The sequence below is a fragment of the Balaenoptera borealis genome (assembly GCF_965194805.1).
Source record: "Balaenoptera borealis genome assembly, chromosome: 17".
NCBI lineage: Eukaryota > Metazoa > Chordata > Mammalia > Artiodactyla > Balaenopteridae > Balaenoptera > Balaenoptera borealis.
In genome coordinates, this window is record NC_138876.1 from 36440284 (window position 1) to 36456607 (window position 16324).

General features: G+C 43.4%; 1 protein-coding gene across 11 annotated transcripts in view; it reads right to left on the reverse strand.

The window, feature by feature from the left end:
- Positions 1-16324, reverse strand: part of VPS13B (vacuolar protein sorting 13 homolog B) — a 765850-nt gene that overhangs the window by 17771 nt on the left and 731755 nt on the right. For all 11 annotated transcript variants that reach the window (XM_082364176.1, XM_082364168.1, XM_082364180.1 and 8 more), the window contains 2 exons: positions 8169-8287; positions 3439-4244 (listed from right to left, as the gene is read on the reverse strand). In XM_082364176.1, the coding sequence (XP_082220302.1) occupies positions 3439-4244; positions 8169-8287 (925 nt within the window). The remainder of the gene's footprint in view (positions 1-3438; positions 4245-8168; positions 8288-16324) is intronic.

A 16324-nucleotide genomic window follows, 5' to 3' on the forward strand; every position in this document is an offset into this window, starting at 1 on the left:
CTGGTTTCCTACTTGAGCTGGGGCTCGCCAGGAGCCGGCCCGCTCAGCGGCGGCCCGACTGCCGAGCGCTCGGCCCCGTGGGAACGGGGCTGTGGTGTGGAGGCTGGAGCGGCTCCCCTTCGCCTTCCTCCCCGGGTGGGGGGCTCGGGGCTCTCGCCCGGAGGACGGGAGGTGCGGGCAAGGGCCGGGGGCTCAGGAGAGGAGGATGCCGAACAGACAGCTCCCCCCGGGACACCATGGCCTCTCCAGCCCAGGGCGGCGAGCGCTTTAACGGGGAGGCCGCGGGGACAGGACCCGTGTGGGAGCCGATCCTGCCCCTCCCCAGCAGGGTTTTGGAGGCCAGGCCTGTGACAGAGACCTCCCAGTCAAGTCATCAGTCCCAGAGGGTAGGGAAGGTGCGGGTGCAAGAGCCAAGCCAGAGCCCTGAAGGGCTCCCAGGCCCAGCCCTTGTAGAGAGGAACGTTCTTAAATTTTGAGCCCACCTCTCTTCTCTGGAACATTAGAAGACAACACTAGGGTTTAGGTTAAAAGAGGGAATAACTTCCAGAAGATGCAGATTATAAATGGAAGCGCCTATGGGCGCCACGCATTCAACTCCCTCAATTCTCACAGCAACTCTTCAAGTCCTAGTACCTGCCTCCGTGCAAATTCAGATTAGCCAAGGACTGAGCCTCTCCCTGGGTTCAGGGACTGTTCCAGGCGCAGGGGACAGAGCCTGCTCCGACACGGTGTCACCCCGTCTCCACCATCTCAAGGGCAGGCAGGACAAGGAGGAAACTGCGGCTCAGAGGTTGAGTCAGTTCACAGTCTCCCCGCCGTTTAGACACGTGCGAGGGTTCCAAGCCAGGTTTAGCTGGCTCCAGAGCCCACCCTCCCTCTTCCTGGGAGCCCAGGCTGCGCTGAGTAGGCAGGGTACCGTGGAAGGCTGTGGAATAGTCTCCCTTGGAGGGCCTTCTCTGGAGGTGAAGAAACAACAAATTTCCTTTAGCTTGGCATAGTTGTAAGGTTCGCCTGGAGGCAGAAGATTGGACTAGAAACATCTTAATTCCCCTTCTCTCCTAAAGTTCCATATAGAGATAAAGAAAGGTGCGTAGCTACTGCCAAGCAAAGACCACTCACTCTACAGTGGGCCCATTCAGGCCAGGGCAGCGGGGCACAGGGTGTGTGGAAAGCACCCAGCCTCACCTTCTAGCCCTCACCCCGGCTACGGGACGGTGAGGGAGACTCTCCTGGGTTAGGTTCACTGCTGATGGGAAGGCTATGTGTGGACCAGCGCTACTTCTCAGTGGCATCTGAGATGGCCAGAAAAGGACCAAAGCACCTGAGGGCATTCCTTCTTTAATTATTTCCCTCCAAAAGCACATGTATCTTTTTCTTATCTGTTTCCAGACTTTTGTTGAAAACAAGTGCCTGTCTGGCTTCCCATGAAACTGAGCCTTGGAGGTAGAGGGGGACCCCAGGAAGTTACAGAGCCCACATTCTTTTCTTCAAATAGGGTCAGTTGTTACTCATTTCTAACTACTTTACTGTTAAAACCTCTACAAGTACCTCCCTAGAAATGAGGTCAGGGTATTTCAGTCATCCCAATGAGGAACCTTCTAATCAAGTCCAGTGGGTGAATACTGACCCATGTGAGATGCAGAGGCAACTTGCCCACTCCCAGGCCAGCCCTTTCCTTTCCTCTACTAGAATGCCAGTACATGCTCTTTAAGATGCTTCTACCCAGGGGTAACCTCCTACCATCTTCCCATTTCCAACTCTTGCAAAAATCACTGCTTTCCTCCAGATAATCTTCAGATTGTCTGCAGGCCTTTAGTGACAAAATTCCCAGCAGGCCTAAAAACTTGGCCCTCTGTTTCAGAATTTCTTGTCTCAGCATATAATGAGATTGGGACAACAGCTTAGAGAACTTTTAGGTGGATTACAAAAAATCCAAACAGAATGTTCTTGTGAAAGCTCATGAAAAACAAAACAAAGAGAGATCATTTTTAGCACATAGGCTGCAGGGACGTGGTTCCTTGGTGGTCACAGTTGGAGTTTCTCTGCCAGCTCATTACTCTGATGGGTGCTCCCCACATCTCAGCCTAATGTGATGACCAGACGGACGGGAAGCTTATTCCTTCCCAGGCTCCAGAGCAGAGCTCAGTAACCTACAGGCATGCTTCTCAGGTTAAAAACAAAAACTGCCTGAAAGAGTAGGTTTTTAATATACCCGTCTATTAAATTTGAAATCGTAGCTGCTTGTTTTTAAATAATATCCTAGCAAGAGGGAAATATTTTCTTCATTGTTGTACAAGCTATCAAAACAACAGTTCCCGGGCAGGGCCCTCCCCTGATCTTGCCCTTTTCAGTTGAGAGTTCTGGGTAGCGCTCTAACTCTATGAATTTCTTTATGGAGAAAATGTAATCTTAGCAGTAGGGCAACTACATGGGTCAGTCACTGCTACAATGTTACCTTATATGGGAATGCACCCACCAAGTACAACATTACCAAGGTCTCCTGTTTGTTACTTTCAGAAAGGAAGACCTCCATGCTCTTTACCAGAAGGGGCTGCAAGACCCGCTCTGGTTGTTTGGTGTCGGGTGCATGGGAACGCGAGGAGCCAGATTATCAGACTGAAACCACTTTAGAGTGAATTTAGGTCAAGAAGGCGTGTTCCGAAGCCAATCACCATAGGGTATCAGGAGACAACTTGGTCTCCAAAGCAACCTTCAGTGCACAGCGCTCCCCATACAACATTCTGTACACATGTTCAAAGCACCCCCTGCGGACTCCCCCCGCCCCGGGCTCAGGCCTGTGGAGAGGCTGAGATGCCTACAGCCTTCTCTTTGCCATCTGTCTAGACAGGCAGGGCTGCGCTGGGTAGGTAGAAGGCTCTTTATGCCTCTTGACGAGCACACAAATCCTCTGAATTTCTCACCTGGAGCTATTCATGGACTGTAATGAAGAAAGCTAAAAACCCAGAACTGGATTTCTTTTAGGCCCAGGACCTGAGGGCCTGGGCTGGTTTTTCTGGCCACACTAGTGCCCTAGCATAGAGCCTTGTGCCTGCAAGCAGCTGAAAAGCGTTTGCTAAATGGGATTAAAATTCTGTTATATAACAGCAAATATAAGAGCTACTATTGCCTGAGTGTTCATGAAGTGCCAACCAAAATTCAGGGTACTTTACATACTTTCACTTTTTCCTGTCAAAAATCTTAAAACCCATTTTATGGATGAGGACACTGAGACATGGGAGGTTCAATAACTTGCCCAAGGCCTCACAGCCGGCAGTGGCAGAGTCTGGATTCAAATCCATTACTGTCTAACTGCAAAGGCTGTGCTCTTCACCTCCCACCAAGCTGCTTCCCTATGTCTTGAAGTCAGTAAGCCCACCCCAAAGCCTTTCCTTTCTGCTCAGGCTCCGGCTCATCGTGGCCCCTTGGCTGTGTCCTCACCTGCTCTGAAGAGAGCCCCCGCGGCATAGTGCATGGCCAGGGCGTGGACGAGCTGCCTGGCCGTGGTGAAGATGGGGCCTCTTTCAAACACGGAGAAGGAGAGCGGGGTGTGGTCGGAGGCTATGTACAGCTTGAGGGAAGCGTGGATGCTGACGAGGAGATTCACCGGCTGTATCACCAGCTTCCGTAACTTCACAGGATGCACCAGGGCCCTGGCGTGCTGCCTGACCTGCACGGGCAACACCTGTTTCCCACCTGCGAAGGCCGCAGGGTGACCGGCCGGGTTGCTGCTAGGAAGGTAGGTCTCAAACAAAGTTTTGATGTAGTAGACAAATGTATCTTCCACATATAAGCGGGCAGGTTTCAGTTCAAAACTGAACTCGTTAATATCAAATAAGAAGCTCTTGCCCTCAGTTAAGGTGAGGCAGAGTTTGATGAAACAGTTTTTCTTGTATTCTTCCAAATCTTTGTTGGACGTAAGGAGACTCTGCATCTTGGAACACTGAATAGACTCTGTCTTCTCCCCCTGGCAGACCAAGACAGCGAAGTGGAAATTGGACTTGTTATATAGCTGGTTGTCCAACTGCAGGTCCCTACAGCAGACCTCCACACAGTAAAGGTGAAAGAGGGCGGTGGCCGTCTCTTCCCCAGGGACGTGACCAGCCACCGGGGCTATTTGGAGAAAAACGCTGTCCAGTGTAAGTCTCAGGAGCTCAGACGATACTCTGTGGTGGGTGAGGTCATCAAACACCGCCAGGCTCAACTGAGTGATGAACATTTTAAATGTCACAATCTTCTCCAGAGTTCTACGGGAGAAAGGGAAAAGAACAATGAGTCTCCCCTGCTTTTCTTTTCCTCCCTCCCTTTCTTCCTTAATGTCTTAGTTTTTAATGATAGTGCCTTATTAAACACCTCCTGACGTCCCATCAGATTCCCGTAAGAAACAAATAAGAACTCAACTTTCAGTACATTGTGTCTGGACAGAGCCGGTCATACTCCAACAGTATTGGGAAATGTTCCCAAAGGGACTATTACAAGTTCTTGTCGTGTTGCTGTATCATGTTTCCCTTATCAACACCAGATTTTTTATTCTCAAATCCCTCTAGTTCTTTGTGCACTAATTCTCTGTCATGATCATCACAAAGCAGAAAGTCATACTAAAATAACCAAGATGCCTTATGCTGGAAAAGTACAGCAAGCAGAAGAAAACTCATCACGAGCCCACAGCACAACAGCCCAGCCACCAGCGTGTCAGGCCATGTGCTCTGCTCCCCCCGCCACGTTTAGAGCTGAGCTGCCCATCGCGAGCCCCTCTGACGTGCGCTAAACCACTGGGCTCTCACTCCCGTCAAGGTCATCTCTCCAGAAATTCACCCCTTTTCTGTATCGTTTTTTCTTCACTACTAGCAGCTTATAAACATGCTCTTATTTCTCTTGTCTTAAAAAAATCCCTCTCGTAACTCTATCTCCCCCTCTAGCTATCACTCATTTTCCTGATCCTCTTTACATAAAAACGCCAAAGCATATACACCTTGTCTGCTATTCCTCACTTTCCATTTTCTCTTAACCTTGCTCCAGGCAGGCCTTTGTCCCCACTCGTCTACCAAAGCAAGTCTCGTCAAGGCCCCCAAGGGACTTCCATGTGGCTAAATCAAATGACGGGCATTTAGTTTGTGACTCATTCACCCTACAATGGCATTTGACGGGGTCGATAACTTCCTCCTTCTGGAAAAACTTTCTTTGCATGTCTGCTCTCAGCTCTTGTACGTCTGGTCACTCAGCACCTATGGGACACCCTCCTCTTAAAGTTAAGGTGCCCAGGGTTGAGCCCTTGGTCCTCTTCTCTTCCCATCTCCACTCACTCCCCTTGGAGATCTTCATCCAGGCCTATGATTTGACGTGCATCTATATGCTGATGACTTCCAAAGTCACATATTCGGCCTAGAACTCCCTGTGAACTCTGATCTTGTATTTCTAGCTGCCCATCCACATAGTAGTGACTTACACGTCTCAAAAGACATCTCAAGTGGTCACGTCTGTAGTCAAACTCTTGATCTCACCCCCAATCCCACATACAGTCGTTCTCATCTTAGTTCATGACAACCACATCCTACCAGGGGCTCAGACCAAAAATTTTGAAATCCTCCTTGATGCCTCTATTTTCAACCCTTATCCAATGCGCCAGGGAAATCCCATTGGCTTTTCCTTAAAATACGTCCCAAATCTGACCAGTTCTTACCACTTTCCCTGACAGTGTAGCCTAAGCCATCACCATCTCTAGTGTGAATAACTGTAATAGTCTCCTGACCAGTCTCCCTGCTTCCTCCTGTGCTTCTCTATAGTCTACTGCAAAAGCGCAGGGAACTATATTCAATATTCTGTGACAAACCATAATGCTAAAGACTATGAAAAAGAATATATATGTGTATAACTGAGTCACTTTGCTGAACAGAAGAAATTAACATTGTAACACTGTAACACTGTAGATCAACTATACTTCAATAAACTTAAAAAAATAAAGCTGCCAATGGTCTTCTAAAAATTTAGGTCACATCATGTAACTTCTCTGCTCAAAAAGCTCCAGTGACTTCCTGGTTTCACTCAGAAGTAAAACGAAGCCCTACACGACGTGTCCCCTCCTTCTAGCCCTTCCCTCCCTGACTCCAGGCACTAGTGCCTTCCTGTTCACCCTCTACACTTGGCCTGCACTGGCCTGTTCCCTGCTCCTCCAATACGCCAGGCACACTGCTTCCGACCTTTGAACTGGCTGTGCCCTTTGTCTGGAAAGCTCACCCCAGATGACCACACATTACTAACCCCCTCGCTGCTTTCAAGTTGCTCAAATGTCAGCTTCCTGGTGAGGCTTACCTACACCAGTTTTTCAAAACTACACTCTCTCTGTCCCTGTGCCCAGGTACTACTAGTCCTTCCCAGGCTCTGTTCTTATCCCTGCAGAACTCCAACTTTCTACTGAACCATAAAATTTCCTTTTTTATTATGTTTATTCTCTGTCCTCCTTTTCCCCACCTATGAGAATGTGATCTCCTCGGGAGCAGGGATTTTGGGCGTTTTGGTCACTGGTGTATCCTCATCCCTACAAGAGCACTGGCATCCAGTAAGCACTTGAAAAATATTTGCTGAACAAATGAATTAAGGAAATACAAGCAAATCCTTGTTCCTTTCCTATTTCTACCACTGAATGCATGGATTGTTGCTACTGTCATAACAATGCCCTCCTAATGCCCTAGATAAAACGTTCCTGAAATTGTCGTGTGGGCTTGAAATTTTGGGCTATGCAAGTCAAAATTTAGTCTCTGGTTTTGTTACACTATTAATTTTTTTTACAAACACTTCTGGGCAAAGGAAATAGTCTACCCAACCTGTCTGAAATATTACAAATTCAAATTAATGATAATTTGGCAAGGTCCAAATTAATGAGTTCTTAACCATATATGAAAAGCAAGGAAATTTAAAAAAAGGAGCTTAAACAAATGTATAAAAGTTGATATTACTATTTCATATTTTAAATAAAAATTTAAAAAATTAAAATTTTTCTGATTATAAAGTACATTCTTCTTGTAGAAAATTAAAATATAGAAAATTATTAAATAATCACTTATAACCGCACATCCATTAACAATTTTGATTCTTTTCTTTTCAGTGTTATTTCTAGGAATGTTTTCTTTGTGTATGTGTGAGAATGTGTGTGCATATATGTACTTGTATGTGCACATAACTAGGATATTTATATGTTCAATTTTATATTCTGTTTGCTTTATTTAAGAGTCATCATATGTATTTTTCTATTCCACTAAAATCCTATAGGTCTTTTTTCTGTGGATATACCATTTACAGTACATTTATGTATCATCTATTCCCCTGCTGATGGGGTTTGTACTCTGAATATTTTGCCATTATAATTAGCAATGTGATAAAATCTCTCTGCATACCTTTGCCTACTTCTCTAATTATTGCTTTAACTCTCAAGCTCTTAAAACTGTTAAAAGTGGAATTTCCAAGCCAGAGGGATTTTAAAGCCCTTGATACATATTGCTAAAGTGCTTGCCAGAAAATAGTAACAATTTACACTTTTACTAGGACTCTATACGATGGAACATCATTGTTAATTCAGTAAGTAATATCCTATTTAAATTTGCATTTCTTTGATTACTTGTGTTTCCTCTTCCTTGAATTTTCTGTTCGTGTCTTTTGCCCTTGTTTAATTTTTGGAAGGAGGGACTATCTTCATATTATTCCTACTGAATTATATGAGTTCCTTTAAATTAAGGATAATAACTCTGGTTCATATTTGTAAAACCTGATGGCAACACTCAGGTTGAACAGGGGAAAATGTGGCTCTTAGAGGTGACTTTATTTTTGCTGTAGCTAAGTCTAATTACTAATTACTAGGTGGTTGTGTGGATAGAGAAGTATTAATTTGCATTTCATGCTAATGATAATGTATAATTCTAAGATGCATGTCTTAGTTTGTAAATCAGCTTGTTAAACTCACCACAGAAGAACTGGAAGGGGTACCCACGGAAGATGATATATTGCTTCTTATTATGGGTGTAATTTAATGCTAATAACCATACCCTTTATGGATTATACAATAATTAACCAAAAGCCTTAATGTATATATTTGGATGACAAAGAAGGGCAAATAGTAGGTTTACAACTTTATAACAGGAAACATACCCTGCTGATACTGGGATACTAATTAAGCCTACCTGTTGGTATTAGTTAAAATAGGTCCAGCTTTTCCTTCTGGGGCCATAGTGATGAAGACTGTGCCACACTGATGGACAGTGTCCACATACACACAGCCAAAGCCAGTCAGGAACACAACCTGCAAAAAGAATACTCAAAATCAGATTGAAAAGCAATAAGAAACACTATTGAAATGGCTTCAAATGTCCTTTTTTTTTTTAATTTTTATTAGAGTATAGTTGCTTTACAACGTTGTGTTAGTTTCTACTGTATGGCAAAGTGACTCAGCTATATGTATACATATATCCCCTCTTTTTTGGATTTCCTTCCCATTTAAGTCACCTCAGAGTTAAGTCACCACTAGAGTTCCCTGTGCTATATATAGTACGTTCTCATTAGTTATCCATTTTATACATAGTATCAATAGTGTATATATGTCAATCCCCATCTCCCAATTCATCCCACCCCCTCTTTCCCCCCATGGTGTCCATACATTTGTTTTCTGTCTGTGTCTCTGTTTCTGCTTTGCCAATAAGATCATTTATACCATTTTTCTAGATTCCACATATATGCGTTAATATACGATATTCGTTTTTCTCTTTCTGACTTACTTCACTCTGTATGACAGTCTCTAGATCCAGCCACGTCTCTACAAATGACCCAATTCTGTTCCTTTTTATGGCCGAGTAATATTCCATTGTATATATGTACCACACCTTCTTTATCCATTCCTGTTGATGGACATTTAGGTTGCTTCCATGTCCTGGCTACTGTAAATAGTGCTGCAATGAACACTGGGGTGCATGTGTTTTTTTGAATTATGGTTTTCTCTGGGTATTGCCCAGTAGTGGGATTGCTGGGTCATTTGGTAGTTCTAGTTTTAGTTTCTTAAGGAACCTCCATACTGTTCACCACAGTGGTTGTATCAATCTACATTCCCACCAACAGTGCAAGAGGGTTCCCTTTTCTCCACACCGTCTCCAGCATTTACTGTTTGTATATTTTTTGATGATGGTCATTTTGACTGGTGTGAGGTGATACCTCATTGTAGTTTTGATTTGCATTTCTCTGATAATTAGTGATGTTGCACATCTTTTCATGTGCTTCTTGGCCATCTGTATGTCCTCTTTGGAGAAGTCTGTTTAGGTCTTCTGCCCATTTTTTGATTGGGTTGTTTGTTTTTTTGATATTGAGCTGCACGAGCTGTTTGTATATTTTGGAGATTAATACTTTGCCAGTTGCTTTGTTTGCAAATATTTTCTCCCATTCTGAGGGTTGTCTTTTTGTCTTGTTTATGGTTTCCTTTGCTGTGCAAAAGCTTTTAAGTTTCATTAGGTCCCATTTGCTTATTTTTGTTTTAATTTTCATCACTCTAGGAGGTGGGTCAAAAAAGATCTTGCTGTGATTTATGTCAAAGAGTGTTCTGCCTATGTTTATGCAATCCATATCAAATTATCAATGGCATTTTTTCACAGAACCAGAACAAAAAATTTTACAATTTGTATGGAAACACAAAAGACCCTGAATAGCCAAAGCAATCTTGAGAAAGAAAAACGGAGCTGGAGGAATCAGGCTCCCTGACTTCAGACTACACTACAAATCTACAGTAATCAAGTCAGTACGGTACTGGCACAAAAACAGGAATATAGATCAATGGAACAGGATAGAAAGCCCAGAGATAAACCCATGCACCTATGGTCACCTAATCTATGACAATGGAGGCAAGGATATACAATGGAGAAAAGACAGCCTCTTCAATAAGTGGTGCCGGGAAAACTGGACAGCTACATGCAAAAGAATGAAATTAGAACATTCCCTAACACCATACACAAAAATAAACTCAAAACGGATTAAAGACCTAAATGTAAGGCCAGACACTATAAAACTCTTAGAGGCTTCAAATGTCTTAAGTTCTGATTCAATACCACAAACACTTCCTGGTTATATTTCTTTATATCCATGTGTAGAGGCTATTCAGCTGACTTGAAATGAATAAAAAAAGAATCAAATCCAGATTTTTCAATATCCAGCTGTAAGGTTCATAGAAAAAAAAAAGATGTATGACAGGGCATGAGTGTCTTCATTCTCTGCTTCTCTGGAATTGACAAATAACTCTCTATGGGCTGGAGCCCAGCCATGGGCCAGCTTTATGTGTGCGTATGAAGCTCTGTGGGAAAGAAACCCCCTAAAACACAGGAATTGAAATGCAATGTGCAAAAAACTTCCAGGCTCTTGAGTTTTGACTTACTACCATAATGATGCCCGTTTACGCTGGGGACACAAAAACATACTTGAAAACCCACCAACAAGACATGCTATAGTCCCCTCAAGGTCCCTCACATAACTTGTAACAAGAATGTCAGATAACTTGATTTGCTTGGAGTAAAAATTAATTTTTCTTCCATGAGAAGGTGGACTAAGACTTAAAAAAAAGTTCTATCTCAGAAGCCCGGTGCCAGGCCAGCAGAACAGATGTCCTTTCAGAATTAAATACCAACGTTGCTTAAACGGATAAATATTTGAAATCAGAACTATTTGAAGAACGACTCTGAGAACATCATGTTCACTGCCAGCATTACCTGAGGGTAAGGGCAAGAACCTCCTTGTGTTTGGGGATGTTGATGCTGATGATTTGCAATATCAATTCAGTCCAAGTCTGGGCCCTTTATTATTGTTAGAACCGCAAATAAAAGAAGAAAGACTGAAAATTCCTGGATGAAGGAACAAAGCTAGGTGTCTGCCTGGCATGTAATGAATGTGTTCTAATTTTGTCCAAATGAAGAGGTACCAGAAAGAGTGTACACAGAACCACAGGAGTCTGTGATTCTCACCCTTGGAAGTGACTTCAAGGTTACTGGGCTTCCTCTTGTACAACGGCTCCTCCTTCAGAAATCCTGAGCGTCCTCAGCATCCAGGGCACCTGGAGGTCACCTCTGCCTCCTCCCTACTTTCATCTCCTGCTCTGCCAACTCCTGCCCTAGCCTTCTTTTTCATCCTATGGCCACTTCTCTAGCTTAGTTAGGTCCCTGAATGCCCCTCAGCACCCTCTGTGCAGACAACGCGCTGTCCCCCCATGCAAATCCTTTCCAAATCCTATGCATCTTTGCACATACAGGGTAAGGACACCTTATTCCAGGAGGGTATTCTCTAATTTTTCCATTCTTTTCCTCAGATTGATACCTACTCCTACATTCCTGAAACACTTCAACCATACTTTGATCACAAATCTTATTGCTTGTATTACAGTCACTGGTTTATATCATAGACTCAATCACTAGATTCTCAACTTCTTGAGGGCAGGAGTGGAGTCAGTTTGTATTCTCTATGGATATATTTCCCAAATGGACTGTTTTGCAAAAATATCTGTTTCAAAAGACTCTGTATCCTGAATTTGCCTTTTTGTTCCAAGATAAAAACTGAACTTGACTATGATAAAATATGGAATGCAGCCAACCTAAAAAATGGCTCAGCTCACGAACCTAAAACAAACAGATATACTTTGAGAGACAGTCACATTTATAAAAGCTATTATTTTGTATGATATGTAAAGTAAGTCAACTGCTTTCTTCCAGGCTTACAAACATGGGATTATTCATTTGACACAAACCTTTTTAAGGTCTTGTGCTCCCATGTATATTCCTTCCTCTCAAGGACTGTCCACAACTTCAGGGCATACCCCAGGGTTTTAGCAGAGAGTGTTAGAAACCAGAACTACTACCCCTCAAAGGAGGGAAGGAGGGGATCAGAAGAGGAAAATACTTATTGTTCTGCTCATTCTCAAAGCAATCGGCAGGCGTTTTGAAGTGAGGATACGTGTACTTCCTAAGATAGTAAGGATAAGGCAAGCTGATGGTTTCTGTTAACTGCCCAGGGAACTCCGAAAGTAAGCAAATTAACCTAAACCTTTAAGGTACGTCTTCCAGCCAAAAACCTGGACCCTGGAGAGAAATATTGCTGGGTGTCCCTTTTACTCATCACTAGAACGGAAGAAATGCAGACTTTAATTCTTGTAGCCTACTCTTGTCTCCTTTCACATGTAGAGAAATAACCTGCAACACCAAGCATTTTGTACAATGTGAGCTCTAGGGATTAGAGAGTTGGGAACCCAAGTGCCAGAGGAATTAGTGCCAGGTCCCCCAGAAATTAAAATAAATTCTTGTTTTGGTCTAATGGTTTGATCATTTAATCATTCAATCAATTATTGGATATTTAAGGTGAGCCTACAAGGAGCTCCTCACTGCAGTAGGCACTGAGAAGTAATCATGCCCTCAAGTTGCTCCCAGCTTGGGTGGTGAAAAAGCCAAGTACACAAGTAATGAGATAAGAGCTACAAGTTCCAAGGCAGAGATGTATAAAATGTTTCTCCCTCTCAGGGTGTTAACCATCATGGTCTCTGTATAATTTCATGAGGGCAACAGTTTTGTGTCCATTTTCTTCAAGAAGAAGCATGATAAAGCTTGCTTTTTGGGGTTTGCCCTCTTGCCAACCATGTGAGAAAGCCTGGTTTAGCCTCCCTATGGAGGAAAGACCACGTGGTAAGAGAGCTGCCCAGACTTCTCAGCTGAACTCATCCGTAGCCAACCCTCTACCTGAATGCAGCTGCATGAGTGATCCCAGGCTCACACAGAAAAATCACCCAACCAAACCCTCTGAATCACCATTGTTGCAAGCCTCTAGGTTTGCGGGTGGTTTGCTACAATGAGCCAGACAGAAGATGATGGGGCTTCTGTCAACCTGGGTCCCTGAGTGACCATGTAGAACAGAGCCCCTGACGACAAACCCTGGGATGTAGCATGAGCAAGAAGTAAACAGGACCGTGATAGGCAGCATAATGTAGCCGATACTAATGGATAGAAATATTGGTAATAGAAATAGGGTTCCAGCAAAAACCTAAAATCTGAGTCCTTGGCTTAATGGTAGGCAGTAGAAATTGATATTGAAAGCTACAAGAATAGGAATTCATGTTACAAAGTGGCAAGACACTTAGTAAAACTTGTCTGAGATTACTTGGGAGGTAGATTATAAACCTAATAGATTTGTAGCTCTAGAAGATGAGGTTTGAAGACAAAACATAAGTAGTGAGTGTTGGCTGCTGCTGGCTGTGTCTGGCAATGTGTTTCACTATGAAGAAGCAATGAGCTCAGGAAAGAACTGGCCAGTTTGCAAATAGAAATTCAAGAGAATAAAGAGATTCCAGAAATTCAGGGCTTTGCAAAGTCAGTAATGCTTTTAACCCCAAACAGTAAGAGATAAAACTTAATCTTTGAACATGAAGGCAGATTAATACTCAGACTCAGGGCTGTGTATAGCCATCAGAACTCACTGTTAAAACTTCTTAATTATTAAGGTGACTCAGAAAAAAATTTTAGATGAATAGTTTAACTTTGCCACAGAAGCTCTCCTAAATCCAAAGAGAGGTAAGGAAGCAAGATAGTACAGAAATATGTCTTTAAAAGGACCAAGGATGTGGTTATTAGCACATGGAATTCTCTGGAATCAAACAGGTAAGCAGTCTACTGAGTTTCTGAGAAATTACTACTGCCTAATAAATTAATGAACCTAGACTAAAAGAGTCTGTGATTGATTATTTGAGACTCAATACAACTTCAGATGTTGGCCAAGGAGGATCTCTGAGGGTAGATCCAGGGACCGGAAGAACAATGGTAAAAGAGCTCTTCCATGAGCAGAGACAGGGCTTGAAGACTATTCCTTGTTTCCAAGGTATAAAACCCCACACAACATGTGCTCAGAAAAATTTCAGAATTGTTATGGGTGAGAGGCTGTGTATGTGTCTCATTCTCCCTCTTTCCAGTTTGGAGGAGCTATTACCGTCATCCTGCCCTGTGTTTTGGCGGGGAGAGGGGAGCCGATGAGTTCATACATCTCCAGATGAAAAGGAGCCACATCCAGGCTAAGAGGGCATCACTCAGAAGTATTGAATTCCAGTGGGATGTGGTGACTGGTTAGAATCTTGGGGAGGAGAGCTGCTCTGGGGTGGGGAGGGGAAGAATGAATTAAGAGACTGATTTTTAAATAAAAAGCCAAGGGCATTTTTCTTTTTTTTTTGAGTTGTTTATTATTGCAGAATAAGCTAGTCAGTCCTGATCGATGCTGTCATTTAGTTATTTTTTACTTTCTTCACTTCACGTTGGTAGTATGGGTATGTGTGTGGAAGGCTATAGGCAACATACAGTAAGAGACTTGCTGCTTTAACCACAAAACATTTGGGGAATACTCCGTGTTCTGTCATTTGTGTCTGTGTTAGAGCACTTAGATCAGTAAGACTTTCTCTTACACATTGTGGCTATAAGAAAACCACTGAGGGGCTTCCCTGGTGGCGCAGTGGTTGAGAGTCTGCCTGCCAGTGCAGGGGACGTGGGTTCGAGCCCTGGTCTGGGAAGATCCCACATGCCGCAGAGCGGCTGGGCCCGTGAGCCACAATTACTGAGCCTGCGCGTCTGGAGCCTGTGCTCCGCAACAAGAGAGGCCGCGACGGTGAGAGGCCCGTGCACCGTGATGAAGAGTGGACCCCGCTTGCCACAACTAGGGAAAGCCCTCGCACAGAAATGAAGACCCAACACAGCCATAAATAAATAAATAAAAATTAAAAAAAAAAAAGAAAACCACTGAGGCCTAGGTCCTGCCTCCCAGTTAGTACATTATCTTTTACTACAATTACAAATAAGGAACAGTGTAACGTAACTTGTGCTTTTCTATATATTCAGTTATCTTTATTAAAATGATTATTTACTATATTTTTATCCAACAAACAATATTTAAAAAAATTACACCAGTTTAATTTTACTGAGTAATTAAGTTACAAGGTGACGCCTAGGAAATAACTGAAAGTATTCTTGGAAGTCTATCTCTCTTCCTTTCTCTCCCATTCTTTCTCTCTTTTTTATCCTGATAGACTATATGGAATAATCCAGGGATAATCAAGAGGCAGTTACAAAGCATCCCAGCACTGCAGCTCAGTTACATAACGGGTATCCCTGTTATTAAAAGTCCTTAAGCCACCCCCTCCTCCAATTTGTACTAATTCTCTCCGTAACTGGGCTCAATTCCCATCATAGTACACTTGCTGGACTTCATCCCTCTTCAATTCTCTTTCTTTTACCTGATTCATTTTGCTCCCACCTCACATTTGCACTTCCTTTCTGATAGTTAATTCTGTGTCAACTTGACTCTGGCCACCGGGTGCCCAGATTAAAACATGATTTCTGGATGTGTTGGTGAGGGCGTGTCCAGAGGAGATGAGCATCCGAATCAGTGGAGTCCGCAGACTGCCCTCCCCAGTGTGGCTGGGCATCATCCGATCCACTGAGGGCCTGAATAGAACAAAATGTGGAGGAAGAAAGAATTTGCCCCTTTTTTCCTGCCTCACTGTTTGAGCTGGAACATTTCATTTCATCTTCTCCTGCCCTTGGACTGGAATTTACACCATGGCTTTCCTGGGTCTCCAGCTTGTCTATTGTGGGATGTCTCAGCCTCCACAAATTGATCTGAAGATATGGTAATCAGGCATTGCATTTGTTCTGCTGACTTTTGGCAAAAATCTGTAAAACATTTCACCCTCTATTTTGGGAAGGAAAAAATATAAAATATACTTATATCCCCAGATCAAATAGTTTGTAAAAGAATATCTTAGGAAGGAAAATCATAGTATGGAAGACTTCAAGGTTTAGACTTTGAAGGGAAGAAGAGATTTCCCCATATGCTACAGGATTGAACGCTAACCTGCAGAGGGAATAAGGCAGTAAGATGTAGCCTGCTTGGTTGCAGGTAGTGGTTTGTCTTAAGCAGTCTAGTGAAGAGGCTTTTCTGCACTGGACTCTGTGTTTTAGTAATCACTCTGGTGGTAGCTGTGGAGACAGATTTGTGGGTAGGAAGGCTGACAACAGAGAGACCCTTTAACGGGCTATTGTTAAAATCTGGGAGAGAGATGATGAATAAAAGGCCTGAAGTAGACCCTGGTCACAGAGAGAAGGGGCAGATACAGAGACACTTCTGCGGAATTTCTGCCAGAACTTCGTGACTTACTGGAAGAATGGGGGAAGAGAGGGAAAGGAAGGTACTGGGATGCTGCAGAAAAAGACAGGCTTGGAAGCTAGACAGTCCTGGGATTGCATCCCAGGTCCACTTGCCCTGTGCAAGTTAACCTCTCTGAGCTTCA